This window comes from Rhinichthys klamathensis, unplaced genomic scaffold, assembly GCF_029890125.1.
Source record: "Rhinichthys klamathensis goyatoka isolate OS25496 unplaced genomic scaffold, OSU_Roscu_1.1 h1tg000750l_1, whole genome shotgun sequence".
NCBI lineage: Eukaryota > Metazoa > Chordata > Actinopteri > Cypriniformes > Leuciscidae > Rhinichthys > Rhinichthys klamathensis.
In genome coordinates, this window is record NW_026607158.1 from 286,092 (window position 1) to 310,000 (window position 23,909).

The following is a 23,909-nucleotide window of genomic DNA, read 5'->3' on the forward strand; positions in this document are numbered from 1 at the left end:
TAATATAATTAAAAGCTAATTGAATTTTAAACTCACATTATTTATAATTAAAAAAACATTATGTGCCCAATACTGATTTTATTATATTGTTTTATCATGCTTACAATAATCATTTTTTTCTAAATGAAAAAGAAATCTGCCAGTCTGCTCAACCCTGTTACGCGGAGACATTTCCCTTTTACAAAATTAAGGTTTGATCTTTCTGACATCATAGTTAAATAATCAAACCACATGATTCAAACAGGGGTTAGGCATTATAAACATTTTAATGGATTAATTATGCCTTCAATGCACTGTATGGTCTCATGAATAATTGCAACCACAGTTATAATACTTATCTATTAATTAAACACACCTTTAGAAAGTATAACGCATTAAAGCACATTAACCCAATTTCAAATGCAACAAAAATTCTGCAAATGTAATACATTTTAACTTTGGTTACAATCATTTAAGAAAAGATATAGTGCATTAACAATAACATACATTATGAATACCTTTATAGTGCATTATAAAGTCAACATTTGAAGTGGATCAACAAAAGTTCATCAAAGTTGCTCTAAGACAAGAACGGGTGTTGTTCAAAACACATGTAGAACTTTAATGAACCGTTTTGATCCACTTCAAATGTAGGAGAAGTGCTACCAAAAAACTAAAACTAAAAAACAGGTCTAATCTTATGAAGGTACTATAATAACTATTGTTAAGATTTAAGAATCGGCCATTGAAAAACCTGTGAATTTCTCAAAAATGTCATGTTTAATTAAAAGAGTTCTTTAAGTAGAAAGACTGAAATGCGATATTCTTGTAAAATGCTCTCCAATAATCTTGGTTTTAATTTACTTATTTCACAGGAGTTTAGCAGTAACCTGATTATAACCCTTATATTTCTAGCATAAACTCTACAGGTGAAACTCGAAAAGTTTGTGCAAAAGTTCATTTATTTCAGTAATTCAACTTAAAAGGTGAAACTAATATATTATATAGACTCATTACATGCAAAGTGAGATATTTCAAGCTTTTTAGTTTAGTTTAATTTTGATGATTATGTCTTACATCTATGAAAACCTTTCCACAATATTCTAATTTTGAATTTGGGGTTTTCATAAGCTGTAATCCATAATCATCACAATTATAACAAATAAAGGCTTGAAATATCTCACTTTGCATGTAATGAGTCTATATAATATATTAGTTTCACCTTTTAAGTTGAATTACTGAAATAAATGAACTTTTGCACGAATTTTTCGAGTTTCACCTGTATATTACTCTATGGAGATGTGGTAAACATTAACATCCACGAATGCTGCATTTTATCTAGTAATGTAATTACTATAGTAAGTGAAAGTTTCCATCGTGTCTTCAGTGTTTGCAGGGTTGCTTTGTTTTTCAGGTGAGGAGAGAAGGCTCGGTCTGGTCTCATTTTCCATGGTAAACCACAAGATCTAACCGCACAAAACTGTACTCAAACAACCAAACATACACAAAGCCTTGAGCGAGCGAAGAAGACGCCCACCACCCTTCACATCCCCGCGACGGACACTCGAGCGAGGCTTTTCCCTGACGCACACGCGCTCCTTCATCACTACATTTGGCTGGAAAGGATATAATTAAAAGCAGAAGTCGGCGTAAATTAACAGGGTCTGAATCAAAACCAAATACGGTCATATTCTGGATCTTTAGCCCTCAGAACAAGCAGGGACGCCTCAGTGTGGATGATCTCACCCGATGTAAATCACACTTCATCTGGAGCTTCATCTGCCATTAAACGACAGGGAGTCTCTTCAAACGCACTCGGCTCCTTCTGAAGCTTCACTTCCACTCGTCAATCACACACACACACTCCTGAAAGTAAAGCTTCTTTACAGGCATCAGCCGATCCATGAAGGGTTTCGGGCTTTCACGGCTCATATAGTCCGATATAGTGAGAATATGAAGGGAAAAAAGCGCAAAAATATGCAATTCGGTGCAGAAATATGAGCAAAAGGAGAGATGAGATTCTGATGCTTGCATTGTAAATCATTTAGATATTTATAACAGTGTAGCAGATACTCACATTAAATGCATTGAAATATCAATATCGGCTAATAATGTCTTAGTAAGATGATATTGAAATAGTTTAATGATCTCTGTAGTTTTAAAACATAATGCGATGCAATACAATGATGATTGAGAAATGAACAAATACACCTTCCTCAAAAGCATTATTTGATACTCATGATTTCTCTAAAAAATTATGTCGAAGTAAACCGAAGTCTAAAAGTATCAAAGTTATTCTTATGTTTCCTTGATATAAATCAGTGCAGATTCGACAGCAGAAACACACGAGCCGAAGGAGGACGATTGTACAAATACACTAAAAGACTTTTACTCTATAAAACGGTAGTAGATTGTGTGCGGCGGGTTTTTTCAGCAAAGTTTTGATAATGTTAGAGGAGGTGTTCGAAATGTGCAGCTTTTATAGGATTAACATTCCCATTGCACAAAAAGGTTATTTATAGTGGAAAAAGGGGGAATGTTCGGTACAATGTTCATTAGTTAACATGAACTACGAAAGAACAATACTTCTACAGCATTTATTAATCTAAGTTAATATTAATCTACATTAATACGTTAGTTAATGCACTGTGAACATGTACAAAAAAAATGAACAGCTGTATTTTTATTAACTAACAATAACAAAGATGAATAAATACTGTGACAAATGTATTGCTCATGGTTAGTTCATGTCAACTAAAAGTTAACTAATGTACCGATTTTTCAAATATTCTTAAAAGGGATCTTTGGTTCTTCCATTGCTTTGCTACGAACATTAAGAGCGTTTCCACCAGTCCCTCGTGTTAAAGCCTGACCGTTCGCTCTGGGACCCTGGACGCGCCGGCCACAGTCTCCGCGCCTCAGCTCTCTGGCAGTGAAACGGTTAAGGAAGGAGGCGTGCGACTGTTGAAGCCGTTCTCGGCGAGGTGCACCAGGTGCGCCGCGTGGTTACAGCCTCAGTGTTTACTGCTGACTCCCTTCCGCAGGAGAGCAGCTTCACACCTTAGTTCCTCCACAGCCCTACGCCCACGCCTCCTCCGAGCATCAGATAAGACGCAGACGGAGGGAAACACGCGCGCTCCTCCTCCAGCTCCTGCAGCGCTTGCATGGTAGTAAAAGTGCAGTTGCACAAATACTCACAGGCATAACCACAGCACACCTCACCTTCACTCTCACTGAGACAGAGAAACCTCGCTGAGATCACCCAGCACAGGATGTAGGATGTATGTCAGCGGCATCACACACACACACACACACACGCATGTGCGCGCTGATGAAAACAAACACTTTAAAAGAAGTGCTAAATTCACCATTGTCGTCATGTAGCAGCAACATGGTCGTTGCAGAAGCGGGGGTTTCCCTGAAGATCGTTCTCATCTTACAAAGAGAGCTACTTTTTAAGTTTGTCATTATGTTCCTTTTTTCTTTTTCCTCGAGATCCAAGAAGACCTTGTTCTGGGTCCCACAAGCGGAGAGCTATTTATAGCGGCGAAATGCTTTCCAGTTGGCTTCAGACGATCATAAGAGGGGGAAAAACCGCACAGAAAACCACGTCCATCAGGGAGCGGGCAGCAGATCTGGGATCTCCCAACTCTACACTGATCAGTGTGTGGCGACGGCCCGGCTGAAATGAACATCTATATTTCCAGAACTGCAGCAGGCGCCTATATCCTCGCTCGTTACGCTCAATATTCCTCAATATGACGGGAAAACAGACGCACTCCTTCAACACGCCATCACTATAAATGATTAGTTTTATTATTAAAGATAATGCAATGCAATACACTTGTGCGATTCAGTTCCTCAAAAGCATGATCATATTTGATACTCATGATTTAAAAAAAAAAAAAAAAGGTCTGGATAATCAGGTAAACCGAAGCTGCGTCAGTCTGAAATATTACTAACAATATCAAAGTTATTCTTATGTTTATTAGATAAAATCAGTGCAGATTCGACAGCAGAAACACACGAGCTGAAGGAGGACGATTGTACAATTACACTAAAAGACTTTTACTTGATAAAAGAGTTAGGGATGCACCGATATGAAAAGTTTGGCCGATAACGATAACCGATAATTCTTTATATTTGAAAGCCGATAACCGATAAAAGAGTTTGGGATGCACCGATATGAAAAGTTTGGCCGATAACGATAACCGATAATTCTTTATATTTGAAAGCCGATAACCGATAAAAGAGTTTGGGATGCACCGATATGAAAAGTTTGGCCGATAACGATAACCGATAATTCTTTATATTTGAAAGCCGATAACCGATAAAAGAGTTTGGGATGCACCGATATGAAAAGTTTGGCCGATAACGATAACCGATAATTCTTTATATTAGAAAGCCGATAACCGATATATTGGCCGATAAATCTAAATCCAAATATTTATATAATTTTGAGAGCCTGATTATAAAAACAAAAGTCTCACTATGTCCCACGCAGACAATTATAATTATGTTCTCATTATAATTTTTTGTAGCCGATATGTCAGACACATGTTGCACTACTTTACTCTATTTTCCATTTTTGAAGTGATTCCAATCATATTTCAAGCAATTCAAAACCATCAAGTTGAACAGTGCGCATCTGAAGCGTCTCCGCTGAAGGAAATAATACATTATTTATCAGCTTTAATATATCGACCAAATTTTCTTACCGGGCTGATAATGATAACATTAAAAATGAATATATCAGCCGATACCGATATATCGTGCATTACTAGTTTTACTATCAAAGATAATGCAATGCAACACAATCATGAGATTCAGTTCCTCAAAAGCATTAGAATCATATTTGCTACTCATGATTTTTCTAAAAAATTATATCTGGATAATCAAGTAAACCGAAGCTGCGTCAGTCTGAAATATTACTAACAATATCAAAGTTATTTTTGCGTTTATTTGATATAAATCAGTGCAGATTTGACAGCAGAAACACACGAGCTGAAGGAGGACGATTGTACAATTACACTAAAAGACTTTTACTTGATAAAAGAGTTAGGGATGCACCGATATGAAAAGTTTGGCCGATAACGATAACCGATAATTCTTTATATTTGAAAGCCGATAACTGATATATTGGCCGATAAATCTAAATCCAAATATTTATATAATTTTGAGAGGCTAATTACAAAAACAAGTCTCACCATGTCCCACGCAGACAATTATAATTATGTTCTCATTATAATTTTTTGTAGCCGATATGTCAGACACATGTTGCACTACTTTACTGTATTGTCCTTTTTTTTTAAAGTGATTCCAATCATATTTCAAGCAATTCAAAACCATCAAGTTGAACTCTGAAGCGTCTCAGCTGAAGGAAATAATACAGTATCACTTTAATATATCGGCCAGATTTTCTTAATGGGCCGATAACGATAACATAAAAAATGATCATATATATCGGCCGATACCGATTAGGTGGCCGATATATCGCGCATCCCTAATAAGAGTCTAAACGACCAATCAGACGACAGATTGATTGCCTACAACAAGTATTCCAGCTGAAGTTAGTGCAGATTATGAACCTCAAATACGAGCTTTAATACGATGATTAACTTAAACAATGTGGATAAGACTGAGATTAGGACGATGTGTTTCACTAGAGAGTGTGATAGAGATAGTCATCATAAAGGACGTAGGTTAGTTAGCTTTACCCTTCTCTTTAACCTCTGTCCCAAAACACATGCAAACCAAAACACACAGTAAACAACAGGTCATGATGACAACAGCAAGTGATTCGAGTACCAAGAAACCACACAAACAGCCTTTCATGATAAACGTACCATTAGTGGCTCCTGCTCAATATAATGCTCATATACAAATGTAAAAAAAGTAGCTTGGTTTATTATTTTGTTCTTTCGTTGCCCTGATACTCCGGTATTTGTTCAAAACAAACTATTTTACGTTGCACAATGTTATGCGAGTTCCCAGCATGCACTGCAGCTTGAAATGATGTGGTAACTCTTATTAAATATGGCTTCATTTATGCAGCTGCCGTCACTGCTAGTTAGCGGATTAAGGGTTCAGAGATCATATCTTCACTGAATTAACATCTGTTGATCATCAGTGTGCATTTAGGAATATGCACTCTAAAAAATGCTGGGTTGTTTCAACCCAACTTTGGGTCAAATATGGACAATCCCAGCCATTGGGTTACATTTTTAACCCAACATTTGGTTTTGTCCATTTTTGACCCAAAATTGGGTTACAACAACCCAACATTTTTTAGAGTGTGTGCGTCTCATCGTTCAACTGTCGAGTTAATATATCTGTCCATCCTGTTTGCCTCAGATAATCATGTATTTGGCTTTGAAAATCAAACATACAGGTGAAATAAATTGATTTTAAATGTTAAACACTCTTTATTTGCCTTGGAATTTGTATTTTTTATTTAATAGATTACTCATTATATGAACTAAAGTATTGTCAGTTGTTAGTCGAGTTAACTTAAATTGATTGCAACAGGTTTCCTTGTTTTGTTTTTAAGTTGGTGCAACTTTTTGTCAGTGTGAAATCAAACGAACCACACAATATTTACAAACGAACACTTAAAACAACGACACCACAGATTACATGATCAGTTTGAGATCAATCATCTTAAAGCGACACTTCACACAGAAACCCATGTGACTCACTTTCCTCAGCTGGACATAAAAGAACATATGGTAACACTTTCTATCAAGTTCATGTTTTTAATGAAGTATAGCCCCATTTATACTTATTTCTATTTTTAAAATATATTTATAAAGACTCATGAAGACCTATACTGCATTATAAGAACAGTTATAGTTACATTTATATTATTTTTATAATTACTTATAAGTCATGCATTTGCTTGTTCAATAATCCATCATGCACTTATAAGTATTAATGGAGCTATAATTCATTATAAGCATGGTCTTGTGTTACCGAACATATTTTAAAGGTAAAAAAACACGTTTTGGAACGACACGATGGGGAGCGAATAACCATATGTTCATCATTACCAAAACTGCAATATTTACACTTCTACATCCACACACACACACATTTGTTTACTCAGGTCTTTAATCTCGCACGCTCAGGATCAACAAACACACGACGTCACGTTTCACGTCTGTGATGTCACGGTGTCGTTCATGACATCACAGGCCCGTTGGTCTCGGTCCCCTCGTAAACGCGCCGCCGGAGCAGAGGAGCGGATCTGTGTGTTGCGGGACACGCTGAGTCTGTCCCACAGGAGTGTGTGCTCTTCCACCGGGGTCAGCCAACGCCCCCAGCACCCGAATTAGTGCCGGGCCAGACCTACTGGAGCCTCAGCAGCCACAGGGGCGGCACACATGTGTGTGTGATCACACTCACATCTGATACACATCTACCAGCAGCACTGCCACAGCTGGGTACAGCACACACTCACTCACACACACACACACATACACACAATCACTCACTCACTCACTCACTCACACAAACAAACCCGACCCCTAAACCTTCCCATCACACACACTAACCCGACCCCCAAACCTATCCATCACTCACACACACACACTAACCCGAGCCCTAAACCTACCCATCACTCACACACACACACACTAACCCGACCCCTAAACCTACCCATCACTCACACACACACACTAACCCGACCCCTAAACCTACCCATCACTCACACACACACACTAACCCGACCCCTAAACCTACCCATCACTCACACACACACTAACCCGACCCCTAAACCTACCCATCACTCACACACACACTAACCCGACCCCCAAACCTACCCATCACTCACACACACACACTAACCCGACCCCTAAACCTACCCATCACTCACACACACACTAACCCGACCCCCAAACCTACCCATCACTCACACACACACACTAACCTGACCCCTAAACCTACCCATCACTCACACACACACACTAACCCGACCCCTAAACCTACCCATCACTCACACACACACACTAACCCGACCCCTAAACCTACCCATCACTCACACACACACACTAACCCGACCCCTAAACCTACCCATCACTCACACACACACTAACCCGACCCCTAAACCTACCCATCACTCACACAAACACACTAACCCGACCCCTAAACCTACCCATCACTCACACACACACACACTAACCCGACCCCTAAACCTACCCATCACTCACACACACACACTGACCCGACCCCTAAACCTACCCATCACTCACACAAACACACTAACCCGACCCCTAAACCTACCCATCACTCACACACACACACTAACCCGACCCCTAAACCTACCCATCACTCACACACACACACTAACCCGACCCCTAAACCTACCCATCACTCACACACACACTAACCCGACCCCCAAACCTACCCATCACTCACACACACACACACTAACCCGACCCCCAAACCTACCCATCACTCACACACACACACACTAACCCGACCCCCAAACCTATCCATCACTCACACACACACACTAACCCGACCCCTAAACCTACCCATCACTCACACACACTAACCCGACCCCTAAACCTACCCATCACTCACACACACACACACTAACCCGACCCCCAAACCTACCCATCACTCACACACACACACTAACCCGACCCCTAAACCTACCCATCACTCACACACACACTAACCCGACCCCCAAACCTACCCATCACTCACACACACACACTAACCCGACCCCTAAACCTACCCATCACTCACACACACACTAACCCGAGCCCCAAACCTACCCATCACTCACACACACACACTAACCCGACCCCTAAACCTACCCATCACTCACACACACACTAACCCGACCCCTAAACCTACCCATCACTCACACACACACTAACCCGACCCCTAAACCTACCCATCACTCACACACACACTAACCCGACCCCTAAACCTACCCATCACTCACACACACAATAACCCGACCCCTAAACCTACCCATCACTCACACACACACACACACACACACTAACCCGACCCCCAAACCTACCCATCACACACACACACACTAACCCGACCCCTAAACCTACCCATCACTCACACACACACTAACCCGACCCCTAAACCTACCCATCACTCACACACACACTAACCCGACCCCTAAACCTACCCATCACTCACACACACACTAACCCGACCCCTAAACCTACCCATCACTCACACACACAATAACCCGACCCCTAAACCTACCCATCATTCACACACACACACTAACCCGACCCCTAAACCTACCCATCACTCACACACACAATAACCCGACCCCTAAACCTACCCATCACTCACACACACACACACTAACCCGACCCCCAAACCTACCCATCACTCACACACACAATAACCCGACCCCTAAACCTACCCATCACTCACACACACACTAACCCGACCCCCAAACCTACCCATCACTCACACACACACACACACTAACCCGACCCCTAAACCTACCCATCACTCACACACACACTAACCCGACCCCCAAACCTACCCATCACTCACACACACTAACCCGACCCCTAAACCTACCCATCACTCACACACACACTAACCCGACCCCTAAACCTACCCATCACTCACACACACTAACCCCATCCCTAAACCTACCCATCACTCACACACACACTAACCCGACCCCTAAACCTACCCATCACTCACACACACACACACTAACCCGACCCCCAAACCTACCCATCACTCACACACACACTAACCCGACCCCTAAACCTACCCATTACTCACACACACACTAACCCGACCCCCAAACCTACCCATCACTCACACACACACTAACCCGACCCCTAAACCTACCCATCACTCACACACACACACTAACCCGACCCCTAAACCTACCCATCACACACACACACACACACGCACACACACACACACTAACCCGACCCCCAAACCTACCCATCACACACACACACACACACACTAACCCGACCGCCAAACCTACCCATCACTCACACACACAATCACTCACACACACACACCCGACCCCTAAACCTTCCCATCACTCACACACACACACACACACCCGACCCCTAAACCTTCCCATCACTCACACACACACACCCAACCCCTAAACCTACCCATCACACACACACACACACACTAACCCAACCCCTAAACCTACCCATCACACACACACACACACACACTAACCCAACCCCTAAACCTACCCATCATACACGCACACAATCACTCACACACACACACCCAACCCCTAAACCTACCCATCACACACACACACACACACTAACCCAACCCCTAAACCTACCCATCATACACGCACACAATCACTCACACACACACACCCGACCCCTAAACCTTCCCATCACTCACACACACACACACACACACAGCCGTCCCACAGATCAGTGGAAATCAATGATTAAACATGGTGGAAAACTGAGCAATTCACAAATGACAGGCCGGCTCAAACTCATCTAGGACACATCACCCGAGTCACAGCAGGACTCGAGCCTCGTCCTCATTACCCATGTTCGTTCGCCACTGCAAGCGGGCAAATGGGAAGAATATTACAACATAAAAGTATGTTTACAAGAATTAATATTCAGTAATATTATCGGCTGGATAATGACACTAGCTTTGCAACATCAACACTATTACTGAACTGACTGGAGCTGAATAACTGCACTGTCGTCTTCTTTAGAGCCGCTATAGTTGAATGATAAATGTTATTGAAGAACTTGAACACTTGTTTATTACTGTGGAACAGCTTTCAAACTTGTATAAATCTATAGAAACTTGATGTAGAGTAAGAAGAGATCATTTTGTGCTATAACAACTAAATTAGCAAAAGTTTAAATTTATTCCTTTAACACAGGCTGGTGCATCATCAACATCCTACACATGCTAATCTTATAATCACAATTTAAAGTGAATGCACATTATCATCTTAAAGAGGCCCTATTATCACAAAGCCTCTACTAGAACGGGTTTTCCTCCTTGAATGTTGATTATTCTCCTCATATTCTCCATTGTTGCGGCTCCTCTCTTCCCAGTCTGTCAGTAACGCTCTGTTTACTTCCTGTCTCTTTGAAGCCCCTCCTTCTGAAAGCACACAGTGCTCTGATTTGTCAGCTGGAGCAGTGTGTTGTGATTGGTCGAGCGCTTCGAATGTGTTTAGGAAAGTCCCGCCCCTTTCCATAACCGCCAGTTTAACACACTACTGACTAACTCAACCAGGCCCCGCCCCTTTATTCTGCGTATTAATTATTATAATGAGGAATAATGTGACGTGTTCGTTCCCGGAAGAAACTCAAGACTACAATAGAGGTGTTTCAGATACACATTTGCAGAATACACATACTTTCTGCTTAAAATAAGCCTAAAATGCAAATAAACAAACCCAAATAAGGAAAGTAAGAGTTATTAAAGCATAAACGTAACAAAACATTCAAAAAAGTTAGAATTTCTGTATTTAAAAACAGCTTGTGAAAAATGAAAATATTAACTAAAATTATAAAATATTTGTTAAATAGTCTAATTTATCATATCATATTTATGTTGTTTTATTTTTGTAATGCGTTTTTGTAAAGTGATCATATTGATATATTATTGTTTTGAACTTCTTGCTATTTACTATTCATTTTCTTTTCATTGTTTTTTGTGTGAGTGCTAAATAATAATCAAACTATTAATAATCAGTTATTAATAATATAGGGAACCCACAACAATTAAAAAACAAAAACTGTATTGAATATATATATATATATATATTCAATACATACAGTTTTTGTTTTTTTAATTGTTGTTTTTAAATATTTCCATTTTAAATAATAAATAATAACAACTGAGCTTTGAGTGATATTTTGACCACTCAAATAGGAAATGTCCCCGGTTTCCATTTCAGAAATCTGCTCACCTTACCATAAACTCCAGTCATCTATTAAAATATGAAACTAAGTTAATATATGCACTATATATTTAGTTAACCTGTTAACCTTCATTATTTAATGCGTGTTTGCATACATCTGTCAAGAAAAGTTATGACAGCCACTGAAGCATATTTTATATTTCAACAACAAATTAAAGTAGAAACCTTTGTATCACTGTGTGCAATTTAAAACTCAATTTTAGTGTTGATTACCATATCTAAAAGTAAATAGCAATTGAATTTTGACTAATTTGTTGCTAATCTTAACCTTGATCATCGATGTACCAACTGACAGAGTTCCCCATACTCTATGATTCACAAAATTAGATTGTTTTCCTAAGAAAAACATCCAAATGACTAAATATATCCAAGAGCTTGTGAGTCGTGGCAGAAACAGTGCAGTACGTGTGTGTGTTCATGACATCACTGCAATGATTGTCATCATTTAACAGTCTTTCAGTGCCTTTCCTACAGGACGTCTGGAGAACGACTCCACACACACACACAGACACACACACACACACCTGGGTGAGAACGAGCCGGCTCACCTCTCACACTCATCTACAAGACAAAACACCCGCTCGCATCACGCATGCGTCACTGCCTGGCTCTCGACTGACTGGCTGCCAGAAACTTACAGGTTGCCTTGAGGTGGGGGATTTTCTTTCACTTTTTATTACTGTTTTTCACTTGTAGTGGTGGGCTGATTCATTAGGAGAAAGTCTTGACGACAAGACGTACAGTAGCACAAACACCGATATGAAACAGCATCGGTCTGGAGCTCAGACTGGTAATCTTCAGACTGAGAGTGATATAAAGAAGTGGGAGTCTTCAAATAAATAGGGCTTTGCTTACGATTCATTTGGACTCATTTCTCCTGCGCTTTATTAAGTGAAGTCACAGAAAATACGTTTCCTGACAAGACAATTGGTCGAATCAAAACAGACACAATGTCCAATATCAAATCAACATGATTGCTTAAAATGATAACTGTAAAAGATTCAGGCACAGAAACTGCGCTCGTGAAAAATACAAATGACTTACTTTTAGCTTCTGACCAACGCTGTATCTCAATACTAGTTTTAGTGCTGCGTTCGACACTATAGTATAGATCATAAAATACTCTTAGATCAACTACAAAATTGCACTGGTATTCATTGAAGATAACGTCAGTAAATTATGGAGTGCCACAAGGATCTGTTTTAGGCCCTTTGCTATTTAATATATATATATATATATATGCTGCTACTTGGTGATATTATAAGAAAACATTATGCCAATTATACTCGGTTATTTATCAGTCTGGAGCTCAAACAAAACCTCTCAATGTGATAAACTCAGACTGTGAGTGATATGAAGACGAACGAGTCTTTAAATAAACCCTTTTGACTCATTTGGACTCATTTTTCTGTCGTCACCGAATGGAAGCACAGAAAGACAGAGTCTGTATCTGAACACTAGTTTTAGTGCTGCGTTCGACACTATAGATCATAAAATACTGTTAGATTGACTACAAAATTGCACTGGTATTCAGGGACAGGCATTAAGCCTATCAGATTGCTACCATTTTGTCCATTTAAACAGGGGAAAAAATCAGAGATAACGTCAGTGAATTATGGAGTGCCACAAGGGTCTGTTTTAGGCCCTCTGCCATTTTCAACATATATGCTTTATTTGATTATTTTCTATTATATTCTATTATATCCTTGTTTTTTTTAATGTAAAGCTCCTTTGAAACAATCTGTATTTTAAATAAATGTGACTTGACTTGCTTGGTGATATTTTAAGAAAACATGGGATTAGTTTTCTCAGTTATAAATCAGTTTGGAGTTCAACAAAACCTCTCAATGTGATAAACTCAGACTGTGGGTCGTACGAGTCTTCAAATAAGTCCTTTTGACTTATGATTTTTCTGTCGTCACCGAACAGACGCACAGAGGCTATACATTTCCTGACAAGACAACAGATCATCGAATCAACACAGAGACACAATGTCCTAATTTCACAGGGAAATCAAACACTAAACCCTGTCCGTCGCTGAGCTACATCATCATCTGCCTCACACCTTGATAAAAGTCTTCTTCATCTGAGAAGAATTTGCTCGACAGCCCTGACTCCAGGCGCTTGACATGTTTGAGCACCTCTCCGAGACGACTTAAACACCTGTCCTCTCTCTCTCTCGCGCGCGCAAGCGGAGGAACAGACACGACCACACCAATAATTACAGCTATAAACACCTGAGGGGATCCGACAGGTTTTGATAGTTTCCCAAATATTTCCGGCTCCATAAATAACTCTGCAGATTCGTCCGCAGGCGCTCGCTTCAAAGACCAAGGCCAAATGTGGTCTCTTATCAATATTTGTATTTTAATGCGAAGTTGGCGTGATTTAACCCCCGGCTGAAGGAGGTCTGAGCACGCACGCTTGCGACACGAGGCCATTGTGCCTTGAGTTTTCAGACCAAGCTTTCCAACGGCACATTGTGTCCGTATTGAAGTGGCAGAATGGGTTAAAGAGCTTTTTTCTTAAAGAGGGTGTAATCCAGTGTCTGTTACTTATCGCCGTCAGTCAGAGCCGCTCTGGATGGATTATGACACAAAGCCAGTGTTCGTCTATTGTTTACTCCAAGAACAAGCCCTGAGCTTCGACTTCAATCAATCGCCAAGACTTAGAGTTAAATAGACAACTCAACAAGGGATCCCCGATGGTCGTGTAAAATCAGCAGCTTAGCTGTGCATTGTGGGTAAAGAGCTAGAATCAAGAACACAAACATAATTTATAATCTTCACTTTTTTGGCACTAAGAAAAATCCTCGAATTTGGAAGACCTTACAGTTTGCTTTACAGAGGAAAATCACTTGAGTTCAGATGGGACTGATGAAAAGAGCTCTAGTTGTGGCATAAACACTAATCATAACAACGTTTCCCGTATATGACGTCCCTGAACACTCATATCGACTCACTGAACAGCATTAAAAGTTGAGAAAAACTTGGAAGACACTTCAAAAATGTAATTTCACAGCTATACGGGACTTTCACAAAGCCACCATATCATCGTCATTATCATTCCCACATATGCTTTCATAAAGGCACAGTAGGGTTTTTGTTCAGGTTTATGTGTGTATGTTGGTAAATCAGTGAACTTTCCAGCTGAAATCAGCACAAGATACAGAACTGGTCAAGAACTGGTGCAATTACAGGCTTATAACTACACTTTAGGTGCGTTTCATAAGAAACCTTTTCAAGAGCTACAATCTGGCTTCAGTTACTGTACACGTGTTTTTCTTCAGAAATATACTATATCCACACAATCACACGGCGAAAGACTTCAGACACATGACAAGTAAAATAATGATGTCATGCTACATCATTATCAAAGTAATCTGCATGATAATACGCAAGTAGACCTGTTAATTTACGGTCGACGGCATCAAGGTTCGCACACATGCACTCAAACACAACTAGATATGCATCAATGACTTAAAGCACCAATAATACAATGAAAAACACAAACGTGTGCATCATGACACTAAAACTTCATGAGAAGCGCATGCATTGCTGTAAGTTTGGACAGATCTAAAGCAATGTGAATGTCTACTGATCTTAAAGGGACAGCTCACCAAAAAAGTTAAGTATAAGTTTCTATCTTCTGCGGAACACAAAAGATGATATTTTGGGCACCATTGACTTCCATAGTATGAAATTGTTTGGTTTATCCATATTCTTCAAAATATCTTCCTTTGTGTTCAGCTGAGAAAGAAACTCATGCAGATTGAGGGCGAATAAATTATCTTTTTATTTTTGGGTGAACTATCCCTTTAAGATAAAACACAATTAGATATGCATCAATGATTTAAAGCACCACGTCCCAATAACATAATTTGACAATCAACACAAACGTGTGCATCATGACACCAAAACTTCACGAGAAGCGCATGCATTGCTGTACGTTTGAACAGATCTAAAGCAATGTGAATGTCTGCTGATCTTATAGGGACAGCTTACCCAAAAAATGATAGATATACAAAATTTGTATGAGATATTTTGGGCACCATTGACTTCCATAGTATGAAAGAAAATACTATGGTACCCCACAATTGTTAGGTTACTTCAAAATATCTTCCTTTGTGTTCAACAGAAGAAATAAACTCATACAGGTTTGAAAGGGTGAGTAAATTATTCATTTTTGGGGTGTACTGTCCCTTTAAGAGTAAACACAATTAGATATTCATCAATGACTTAAAGAACCACGTCCCAATAATACAACGAGAAACACCACAAACGTGTGCATCATGACAACAAAACTTCACATGCATTGCTGTAAGTTTGAACAGATCTAAAGCAATGTGAACGTCTACTGAGCTTAAAGGGACAGTTCACCCAAAAATAATTATGTTGTTCCAAACCTGTGTGGGATATTTTGGACACCATTGACTTCCATAGCCTGAAAGAAAATACTATGGTACCCCACAATTGTTAGGTTACCCATATTCTTCAAAATATCTTCCTTTGTGTTCAACAGAAGACAGAAACTCATACAGGTTTGAAACGACCCGAAATGATTCATGTTTTTGTGAGTACTGTCCCTTTAAGACTCGCATCAAAGGAATGGATGGAGTGGGATTCTCTTCTCCTAGTGTAATTACAGGCCGGTGTTCAGCTGTTCCCACACACACACCTGGACCGTAATGATCGAATCCTAATGGAGGAACTTACGGCTGGAGAGACGGGTCCGTTCGGGAGGTACGGCTCGGGGAGCATCAGGAACGGGTATCCAGAGTACGACGCCTTGTACATCCCACCATCGTGATGCTTGGGCACTGGAGAGAACCAGACCGAGAACAACAATAAATCTGTGAACTTGTGAAAACTTCGTCTTTATAACCTACAGGAAACCTTGTACACGTATTTATAGCCGCTCTTGTAAAATATATATCTATGATGATCAATCACAGATTCTCTTCAAAGAAGGTTTCGGTTCTAAAACACAAATAACGGAAATAGATCAAACATGTTTGCGATAGACCAGAAAAACTATAAAATGAGTCAACGGCGTATTTACTGATGCGGATTTCAGGTTTTCCCCAAGAAAAGTCCATCGGTTGCGTATCACACCTAGATGAAAGTTTTTAATTTTCCCAATTTAAGACGCTTTAAATCAACATGAATATGAAAAGAAAACACTTTTTTACTTTATGCATCGTTTTTCCGAACAAGAAACGTCGTCGGATTTAGCACATTTCCAGAGACCATTCTGTCTCTAAAAGCCACACGCACAGATTTGTGTAAATAAGCTCACACACACACACACACACACAAAAAAAACAAGTTTCTGTGTGTATGTGTGTGTGTGTACAAGTGTGTGCTTGTGAGTGTGTGTCTAAGTGTGTGAGTGTGATTGTGTGTTGTGTTTGTGAATGAATGTGTAAGTGTACAGTGTGTGTGTGAGTGCGTGTGTGTTTGTGTTTGTGAATGTATCCGTGAGAGTGTACAGTACAGTCTAAGTGTGTGTGTGTGTGTGTGTGTGTGTTTGTGTGTGAGTTTGTGTGTGAGTTTGTGTGTGAGAGAGTGAGTGTATGTGTATAGTCAGTGTGTGAGTGTGTGTGTGTGTGTTGCTAAGTGTGTATAGTGTTTGAGTGTGTGAGTGTGTATAATGTGTGAGTGTGTGTGTCTAAGTGTTCATAGTGTGTGTGTGTGTGTGTGTGTGTGTGTGTCTAAGTGTGTATAGTGTGTGAGTGTGTGTGTCTAAGTGTGTATAGTGTGTGAGTGTCTAAGTGTGTATAGTGCGTGTGTCTAAGTGTGTGAGTGTGTATAGTGTGTGTATAGTGTGTGTGTGTGTGTGTGTGTGTGTGAGTGTGTAAAAGTGTGTATAGTGTGTGTGTGTGTATAGTGTGTGTGTGTGTATAGTGTGTGTGTGTGTGTGTGTGTGTGTGTGTGTGTGTGTGTGTGTGTGTGTGTGTGTGTGTGTGAGTGTGTGTGTGTGTGTGTGTGTGTAAGTGTGTAAGTGTGTGTAAGTGTGTAAGTGTGTGTATAGTGTGTGAAGTCTCACCGTCGTCCAGATGTTCTCGTTTATCCGTGTAGATCCTCTGATCCTCCTGCTGTCCTCTTCTGATCACCTGCTCATTACAAACACACTTTATTTTACTCACACGAACATCATCCACAACACACGCACACTCACACACACACACACACACACACACACTTACGGCAGGGTGCGTGTTGTTCTGGCTGATCTCGGACTCGTTGACCAGAGATGACTTGAGATCGGCCAGGTCTCTCTCCGTGAACGCGCTCTCGCGGATCTTCTCCTCGTGATCTCCTCCTTCATCTTTAAACGCGATCATCTCATCATTCGCCCCGAGATCATCTCCTCCTCCGCCGTTCAGCTGCGGCATACTGTACTCTACCAGACAACTTTATTAATCTACTTCTGAGTGTTGTTGTCGTCGTTGTTTAGCGCGCTCGGATGAGCGTTTGAGACCCGCGCGAGAGAGGAAAACTTCTGTGTGCTGTGACGATCCGCGCGCGACTTGAAAGTAACAAACAGTCGCGCTTTTAGAACAGCAAAGATCAAAGAGTCCGACGCGTGATTGACAGCTGAAATGAGCCGGGTGGGGGGAGGGTGGGGGGGGTTCTTAAAGGGACACGACACTTTTGAGTTTCAGAGCTTTTTTGATGTAGAGCGTAAGAAACTATTATATACGCACGAATAAAATGCACACAAAAAATGGAGAGGGATGTAAGTGATGAATATTTTAGACCATCCCAATCATTAAATATACAGTGAGAATTAGCGCGTAAATGAGAGAGTTGATTGAGGTAAAATGAGCCAGAAAGAACCGATCATCAAAGAGTTTAGTGTGTTTTTAGCGATCGAGCAATAAACCAAGAGAAAGAGCTCCAGTTTCCCTTGAGAAGAATTTCTTGAAGTTAGAAGAGATTTTCTCTTTTTTAATATGGTTTAATGGCTTTTTTTTTTTTTTTTTTTTTTTTTTGCATGTTTATATTGGCAAAGTATTAATAAAAAGTCAATAAAATTGGGGGGCATCACAATATTTTTATATAATTTATGTTATTATAAAATTATAAATATAATTTTAGAAGAAGTATGTAATATAAAAATATTCTGAATGTATTGAAAAAGCCTGTATATCAACGCTAGACCTGTGTTTTATTACATGTTACTACAACTAAAAGTTACTACACACAATAATGGCATATAAATGCATGTGCTGATCAGAATTGGTGGAAAGTAGGACGTTGTTTGTAAAGCACAGAGCGATCACCTTCTTGTGCATGACTTATCTTTTACTTTTGACTCTTTTTCAGTGTTGAGTTTTAATTTGGTAATAATATTAATAATGATGACTTCCTTCATTCCTTCCCATGCTGTGCAATAATATCCGAGTACATTTACCGTCATGATCTACAGCTGGGAATAAGAATTAAATACAAACAAAAATGTGCCTGATATTTGCATAAGGCTGCATATTTATACAATATCTTCCATGCATATTAATAAATGGATTAAAAATGGCCTGTTTAATGCATGCAAATCTAAATTATAAATGAGACCTTGTTTATTTGCCTTGATTAAATATAGACAGCTGCTGATCATGAAGCAGTTTTCCCACATCATTTTCCTAATGATTCTCAGTGTTTTCCTGAGCTCATATTTGCATGCCGTCAGTCGGACAGAGGGAGTCAGATTTAGGGATTTTTCCCCTCAGCTTGGCCTAGATCATTTCTTTATCTTTTGCACAGACTTCAAATGTCAGAAGTGTAGGCTATAATTTACCATTTTCGAACAAAGCCACAAGGGCAGGAAGCGCAAAACTAACACGTTCACGGAGCAAAAGTTGTTGGTTTATATATGTTTGCGAGAATCTGGATGTCTTGCACATACGATATCGTCTCAAAACCTCATCATCATCTTTATCTTTCACTATAAGTCCAGTTTTTGATATTTATACGGGAGCTTTCGAGTTAAAAACACAAGCATTTCCATGCGAGTGCGACAGAACAACACCATCAGGCTGCGTTTCAAGCTTTGATGGTTTCCATGATAAATGCAGTTCCTAAAAATTACATACTGTGCTTCCTAAATAATCTCCAGGCGCATTTAAGTAGCAAACTAATTAAATCACATCCTTAAACTGAGGTCGAGCCACATGTGAAGAGCCGGGCGCGCTCCCGCCGCGGAGCGCTTTATTGGCCGCGCCCTTCAGGCCCAGTTTCCATGATGTTTCTGAATTATTAAGAAACAGGATGATTTTATTGAGGATCATATTCTCCATCATGCTGCTCGTGTGTCAGGTGTGTGTGTGTGTGTCTTTGGTGTTGATGTCGATGAACTTCATGTCTTGGTTATCACAGGGGTCGTCGGTGTCACACTGTCACATGTTGCAGAGAGAGAGAGAGAGAGAGAGAGAGAGAGAGAGAGAGAGAGAGAGAGAGAGAGAGAGAGAGAGAGAGAGAGAGAGAGAGAGAGACCTGCTGTTGTAACCTCTCTCTCTCTCTCTCTCCTTCTCTCTCTCTCTCTCAGGATTAAAGATTAAAGTTTAAATATTCGAATAGCTTTATCGGCTACATGGTGAAAGAAATATTTACATTACCAAAGCATTATAATAACACTGTACAATAAAAAATAAATAAATAATTAAGAATAAAATAATAAAAATGACAAAAAAGTAACATGAAAATAAACATAGCAATCATTTTTTTAATCTCCTCATATTAATAACAGTGTTATAAATATTCTCTCTCTCTCTCTCTCTCTCTCTCTCTCTCTCTCTCTCTCTCTCTCTCTCTCTCTCTCTCTCTCTCTCTGGAAACAAAGGGGCTTGTTAATGCAGAGACTTGCCTGAGCCTTTGATGTGAAGCACAACCATTCAAACCTCTCTCTCACACACACACAAACACACACACACACACCGATATACCCTCATCTGCACACGCGCGCATAACACATTAATGAAAAAGCATAATCTGTCTGTGTTTCTGCCTGTGTGAAGCGAGTCGCGGGTTCTATTTTAAGACTCGCGAGATCGGCGCGAGCGGCGCGTGCGGGAGCGCGAGCACGAGCTGCACTTCTGCAGCTTTACCTCAGTGGAAACTTCAGTTTAGAGCAGCGTTCGCTAACTCCGGCGTTCTGTGCGTTCACAGGAACACTGTTCTCAACTTTTTCCATGCACAAACTTTTTTGGTTTGTTTTTTAATGGAAAAAGTGTTTAATTCACTGGTAACACTTTAAGGTTCATTAGTTAACACTAAATTATGAACTAATAATGACTTATACAGTATTTATTAATCTTTAATGTTAATTTAATAATTGAAAATCTTGTTAACATTAGTTAATGCACTGTCTAACAAATGTCGGTAACACTTTATTTTACAGTGTCCTTGTTGCATATGTTACATAGTAATAGCAGTAAATTATGCATAATTACATGCAACTAACCATCAACCAAACCCTGTTAATTAATATTAGTACTTAAACACTGTAACAATGACACCTTAACATAAAGTTAGTTCATGTTAGTTAATACATTCATTAATGTTAATGTCTTTTTGTAAAGTGTTACCAATTCACTCTTCCTTTAGTGTTTAATTTTACAAAGTAAAATACTAAATCAAGTCCTTTCCCTTATTAATTATACAAATTATAATAATACTTCCTGAAATCAATTCACAGCGCCAAAACTCTTTATTGTATAAAAAAAACACGAAAATGTATTAAAATCCCCATGAACAATAAGCAAGCACTGGAAGAAATACTGTGACAGATTAATGATGTTATTTTGCACAATTACAGGGTTAAAGTTGCATTGTTATATTTGCATTTATCGTTCTTCCTCTGCTTTTCCCTTTATCACCAGAACACAGCTGAGAACGGAAAGCAGCGGCTTTAAATTAAACGTAATATTTTTAGCATGAAAGTATAATTACAAACTTTTGTAGCAGAAGTGTCAGTCATGTAATGATCAGAAAGAGCTTTAATGTCAAGCATCTTTACAAACATGAGCTGTAAAACAAGAATATAACACCATCATAAAGAATAGAGCATATAATACACAACTTATAGAAAATTAATGTATTGACAGATTTATGAAAGCACTAGATGTCCAGTTATGTGCACATTTAAACCCTAAGAAAAGTCTTTACAAACGTGCACTGATAAAAATGATTTTGTGGTGAAGTAAATATGCAGAAAACAACAAGTTAGTTCAGGCGAGGATTAATGAATGAGGCTTTCCAGCTGTGTTTACATCTTCTGTTGGATTAGAAGAAAATGGCCATTTTGTGACATTTGGAGTTTATTTTCTACTCAAAATGACATTCAAGCACACAAACGACCCATCAAATGTTACCGTCACTGTGTATTGAGGTTTCTGCGTTTATTTGACATGTGACTTCTGACATGTAATGGTGTCTCACACAATCCCTAGAGTAAATGAAGAGAGTAAAAGTGTGGTTTAATTCAATGTTATGTTGATTGAGTGAAATGTAAACTAAATAGATATTGCTCCACCTTTCACTAGCCAAGTTAAAATGTCTTATTTTCTTTGTTACTTTAACTTACTTAAAAAATATTCGTGCAAAAACTTGCAAAAGAAAAATTAAGTACATTTTACATATTGTTTTTTTCAGTGTGACAGAAATATGGAGGAAAACATTTTATTTAGATGATGAATTGCAGTTGTGATGTATAGAGTTACAGGAAATCTGAGAATGAAACGTGAGACTGAACTTCTCCTGTTGGTTTCTCACTTTTTTCAAACAAACAGAAATGCAGAAATCATGCTCTGTTGTTTTACGGACTGTATAAAGTATTAATATCAGTGTGACAGCAGAAATGAAGCTGCTTCAGATTCAGATTCAGTGGAGTAATCCCTCTTATATGGAGGAGCAGGATTGTGGAGAAGCTTTACGGCTCTTGCGGGATTCATATGTTCACTATGAAAACTTGAGATGGTGTGTGTGTGTGTGTGTTTGTGTCTGAGAATCACACACACACACAATCTCAAGGTTTCATAGTGAACATATGAATCCCCAAAGACACACACACACTTCTCTCTCAATGAAGTGAATGAAGCATCGCCACATCATTAAAGCCTCTTATGGCATCATACACCCATAAGGATTAACGTGCATGCGCTTGATAGAGGCATAATGCACAACAATGAACAATAAAAATCACTTCAGGCTTTATTTATAGTGAACTACTGTACAACAGCGCATGACACACACTCAGTGCCGCATCACCATCAGCTCCATGCACACGCAAATATGCTTTAAAATGATGCAAATGTTAGCATAGAGTATTATAAACGAATATGATACATGTGTGTGTGTGTGTGTGTGTGTGTGTGTGTGTGTGTGTGTGTGCATTATTTCCATGTTTATTGTTTTTTTATATCCTATGCATTTGAGTGGCAATGCACCAGTACACAAGCATTTTTAATTTAGTTGTATAAATCCCAATGAATGCATTCAGTTCAAAAGTGGTTTTCAAATAATCGAATGCATTGGAAACACTTTACTATAAAGTCTCATTTGTTAACATTAGTTCATGTGTGACAGTTTTCAGCAATGTTTACAGTTTTTGAAACTATGGCTCCATTTCTTGAAACTCTACATACAAAACCACAAAACACACACACACACACACACATACACACAAGATGCAAAACATCAAAACCAAGTAAAAACTATTTTAACTCTTCCAAAAATGTTGTTTTTGCGTAGTAACATCAAATGTTTAGCCACACACACACACACACACACACACACACGCGCGCGCATGCTAAACACTCTCTCGTGTCCTTAATTGTTCAGAGTACAGGAGTTTGACAGACACACACACACACACACACACACACACACACACTCTGACTTTAAACTAATGCTCAAAATAATTAATTGGTTTGAGTTGGGCAAACTTAAATTAAACAAATGAGTTCAATCAAATTAACTTTTATGAGTAT

At 39.3% G+C, this 23,909-nt stretch overlaps 1 protein-coding gene across 10 annotated transcripts in view; it reads right to left on the reverse strand.

Annotated features, from left to right (window-relative positions):
• tcf7 (transcription factor 7) overlaps positions 1–18,439 on the reverse strand; it is a 95,461-nt gene extending 77,022 nt beyond the window's left edge. For all 10 annotated transcript variants that reach the window (XM_056242758.1, XM_056242757.1, XM_056242756.1 and 7 more), the window contains exons 1-3: positions 18,129–18,439; positions 17,969–18,035; positions 16,636–16,739 (exon numbers count right to left, since the gene is read on the reverse strand). In XM_056242758.1, the coding sequence (XP_056098733.1) occupies positions 16,636–16,739; positions 17,969–18,035; positions 18,129–18,317 (360 nt within the window). In that variant the 5' untranslated portion in view covers positions 18,318–18,439. The remainder of the gene's footprint in view (positions 1–16,635; positions 16,740–17,968; positions 18,036–18,128) is intronic.
• Positions 18,440–23,909: the final 5,470 nt, after the last annotated feature.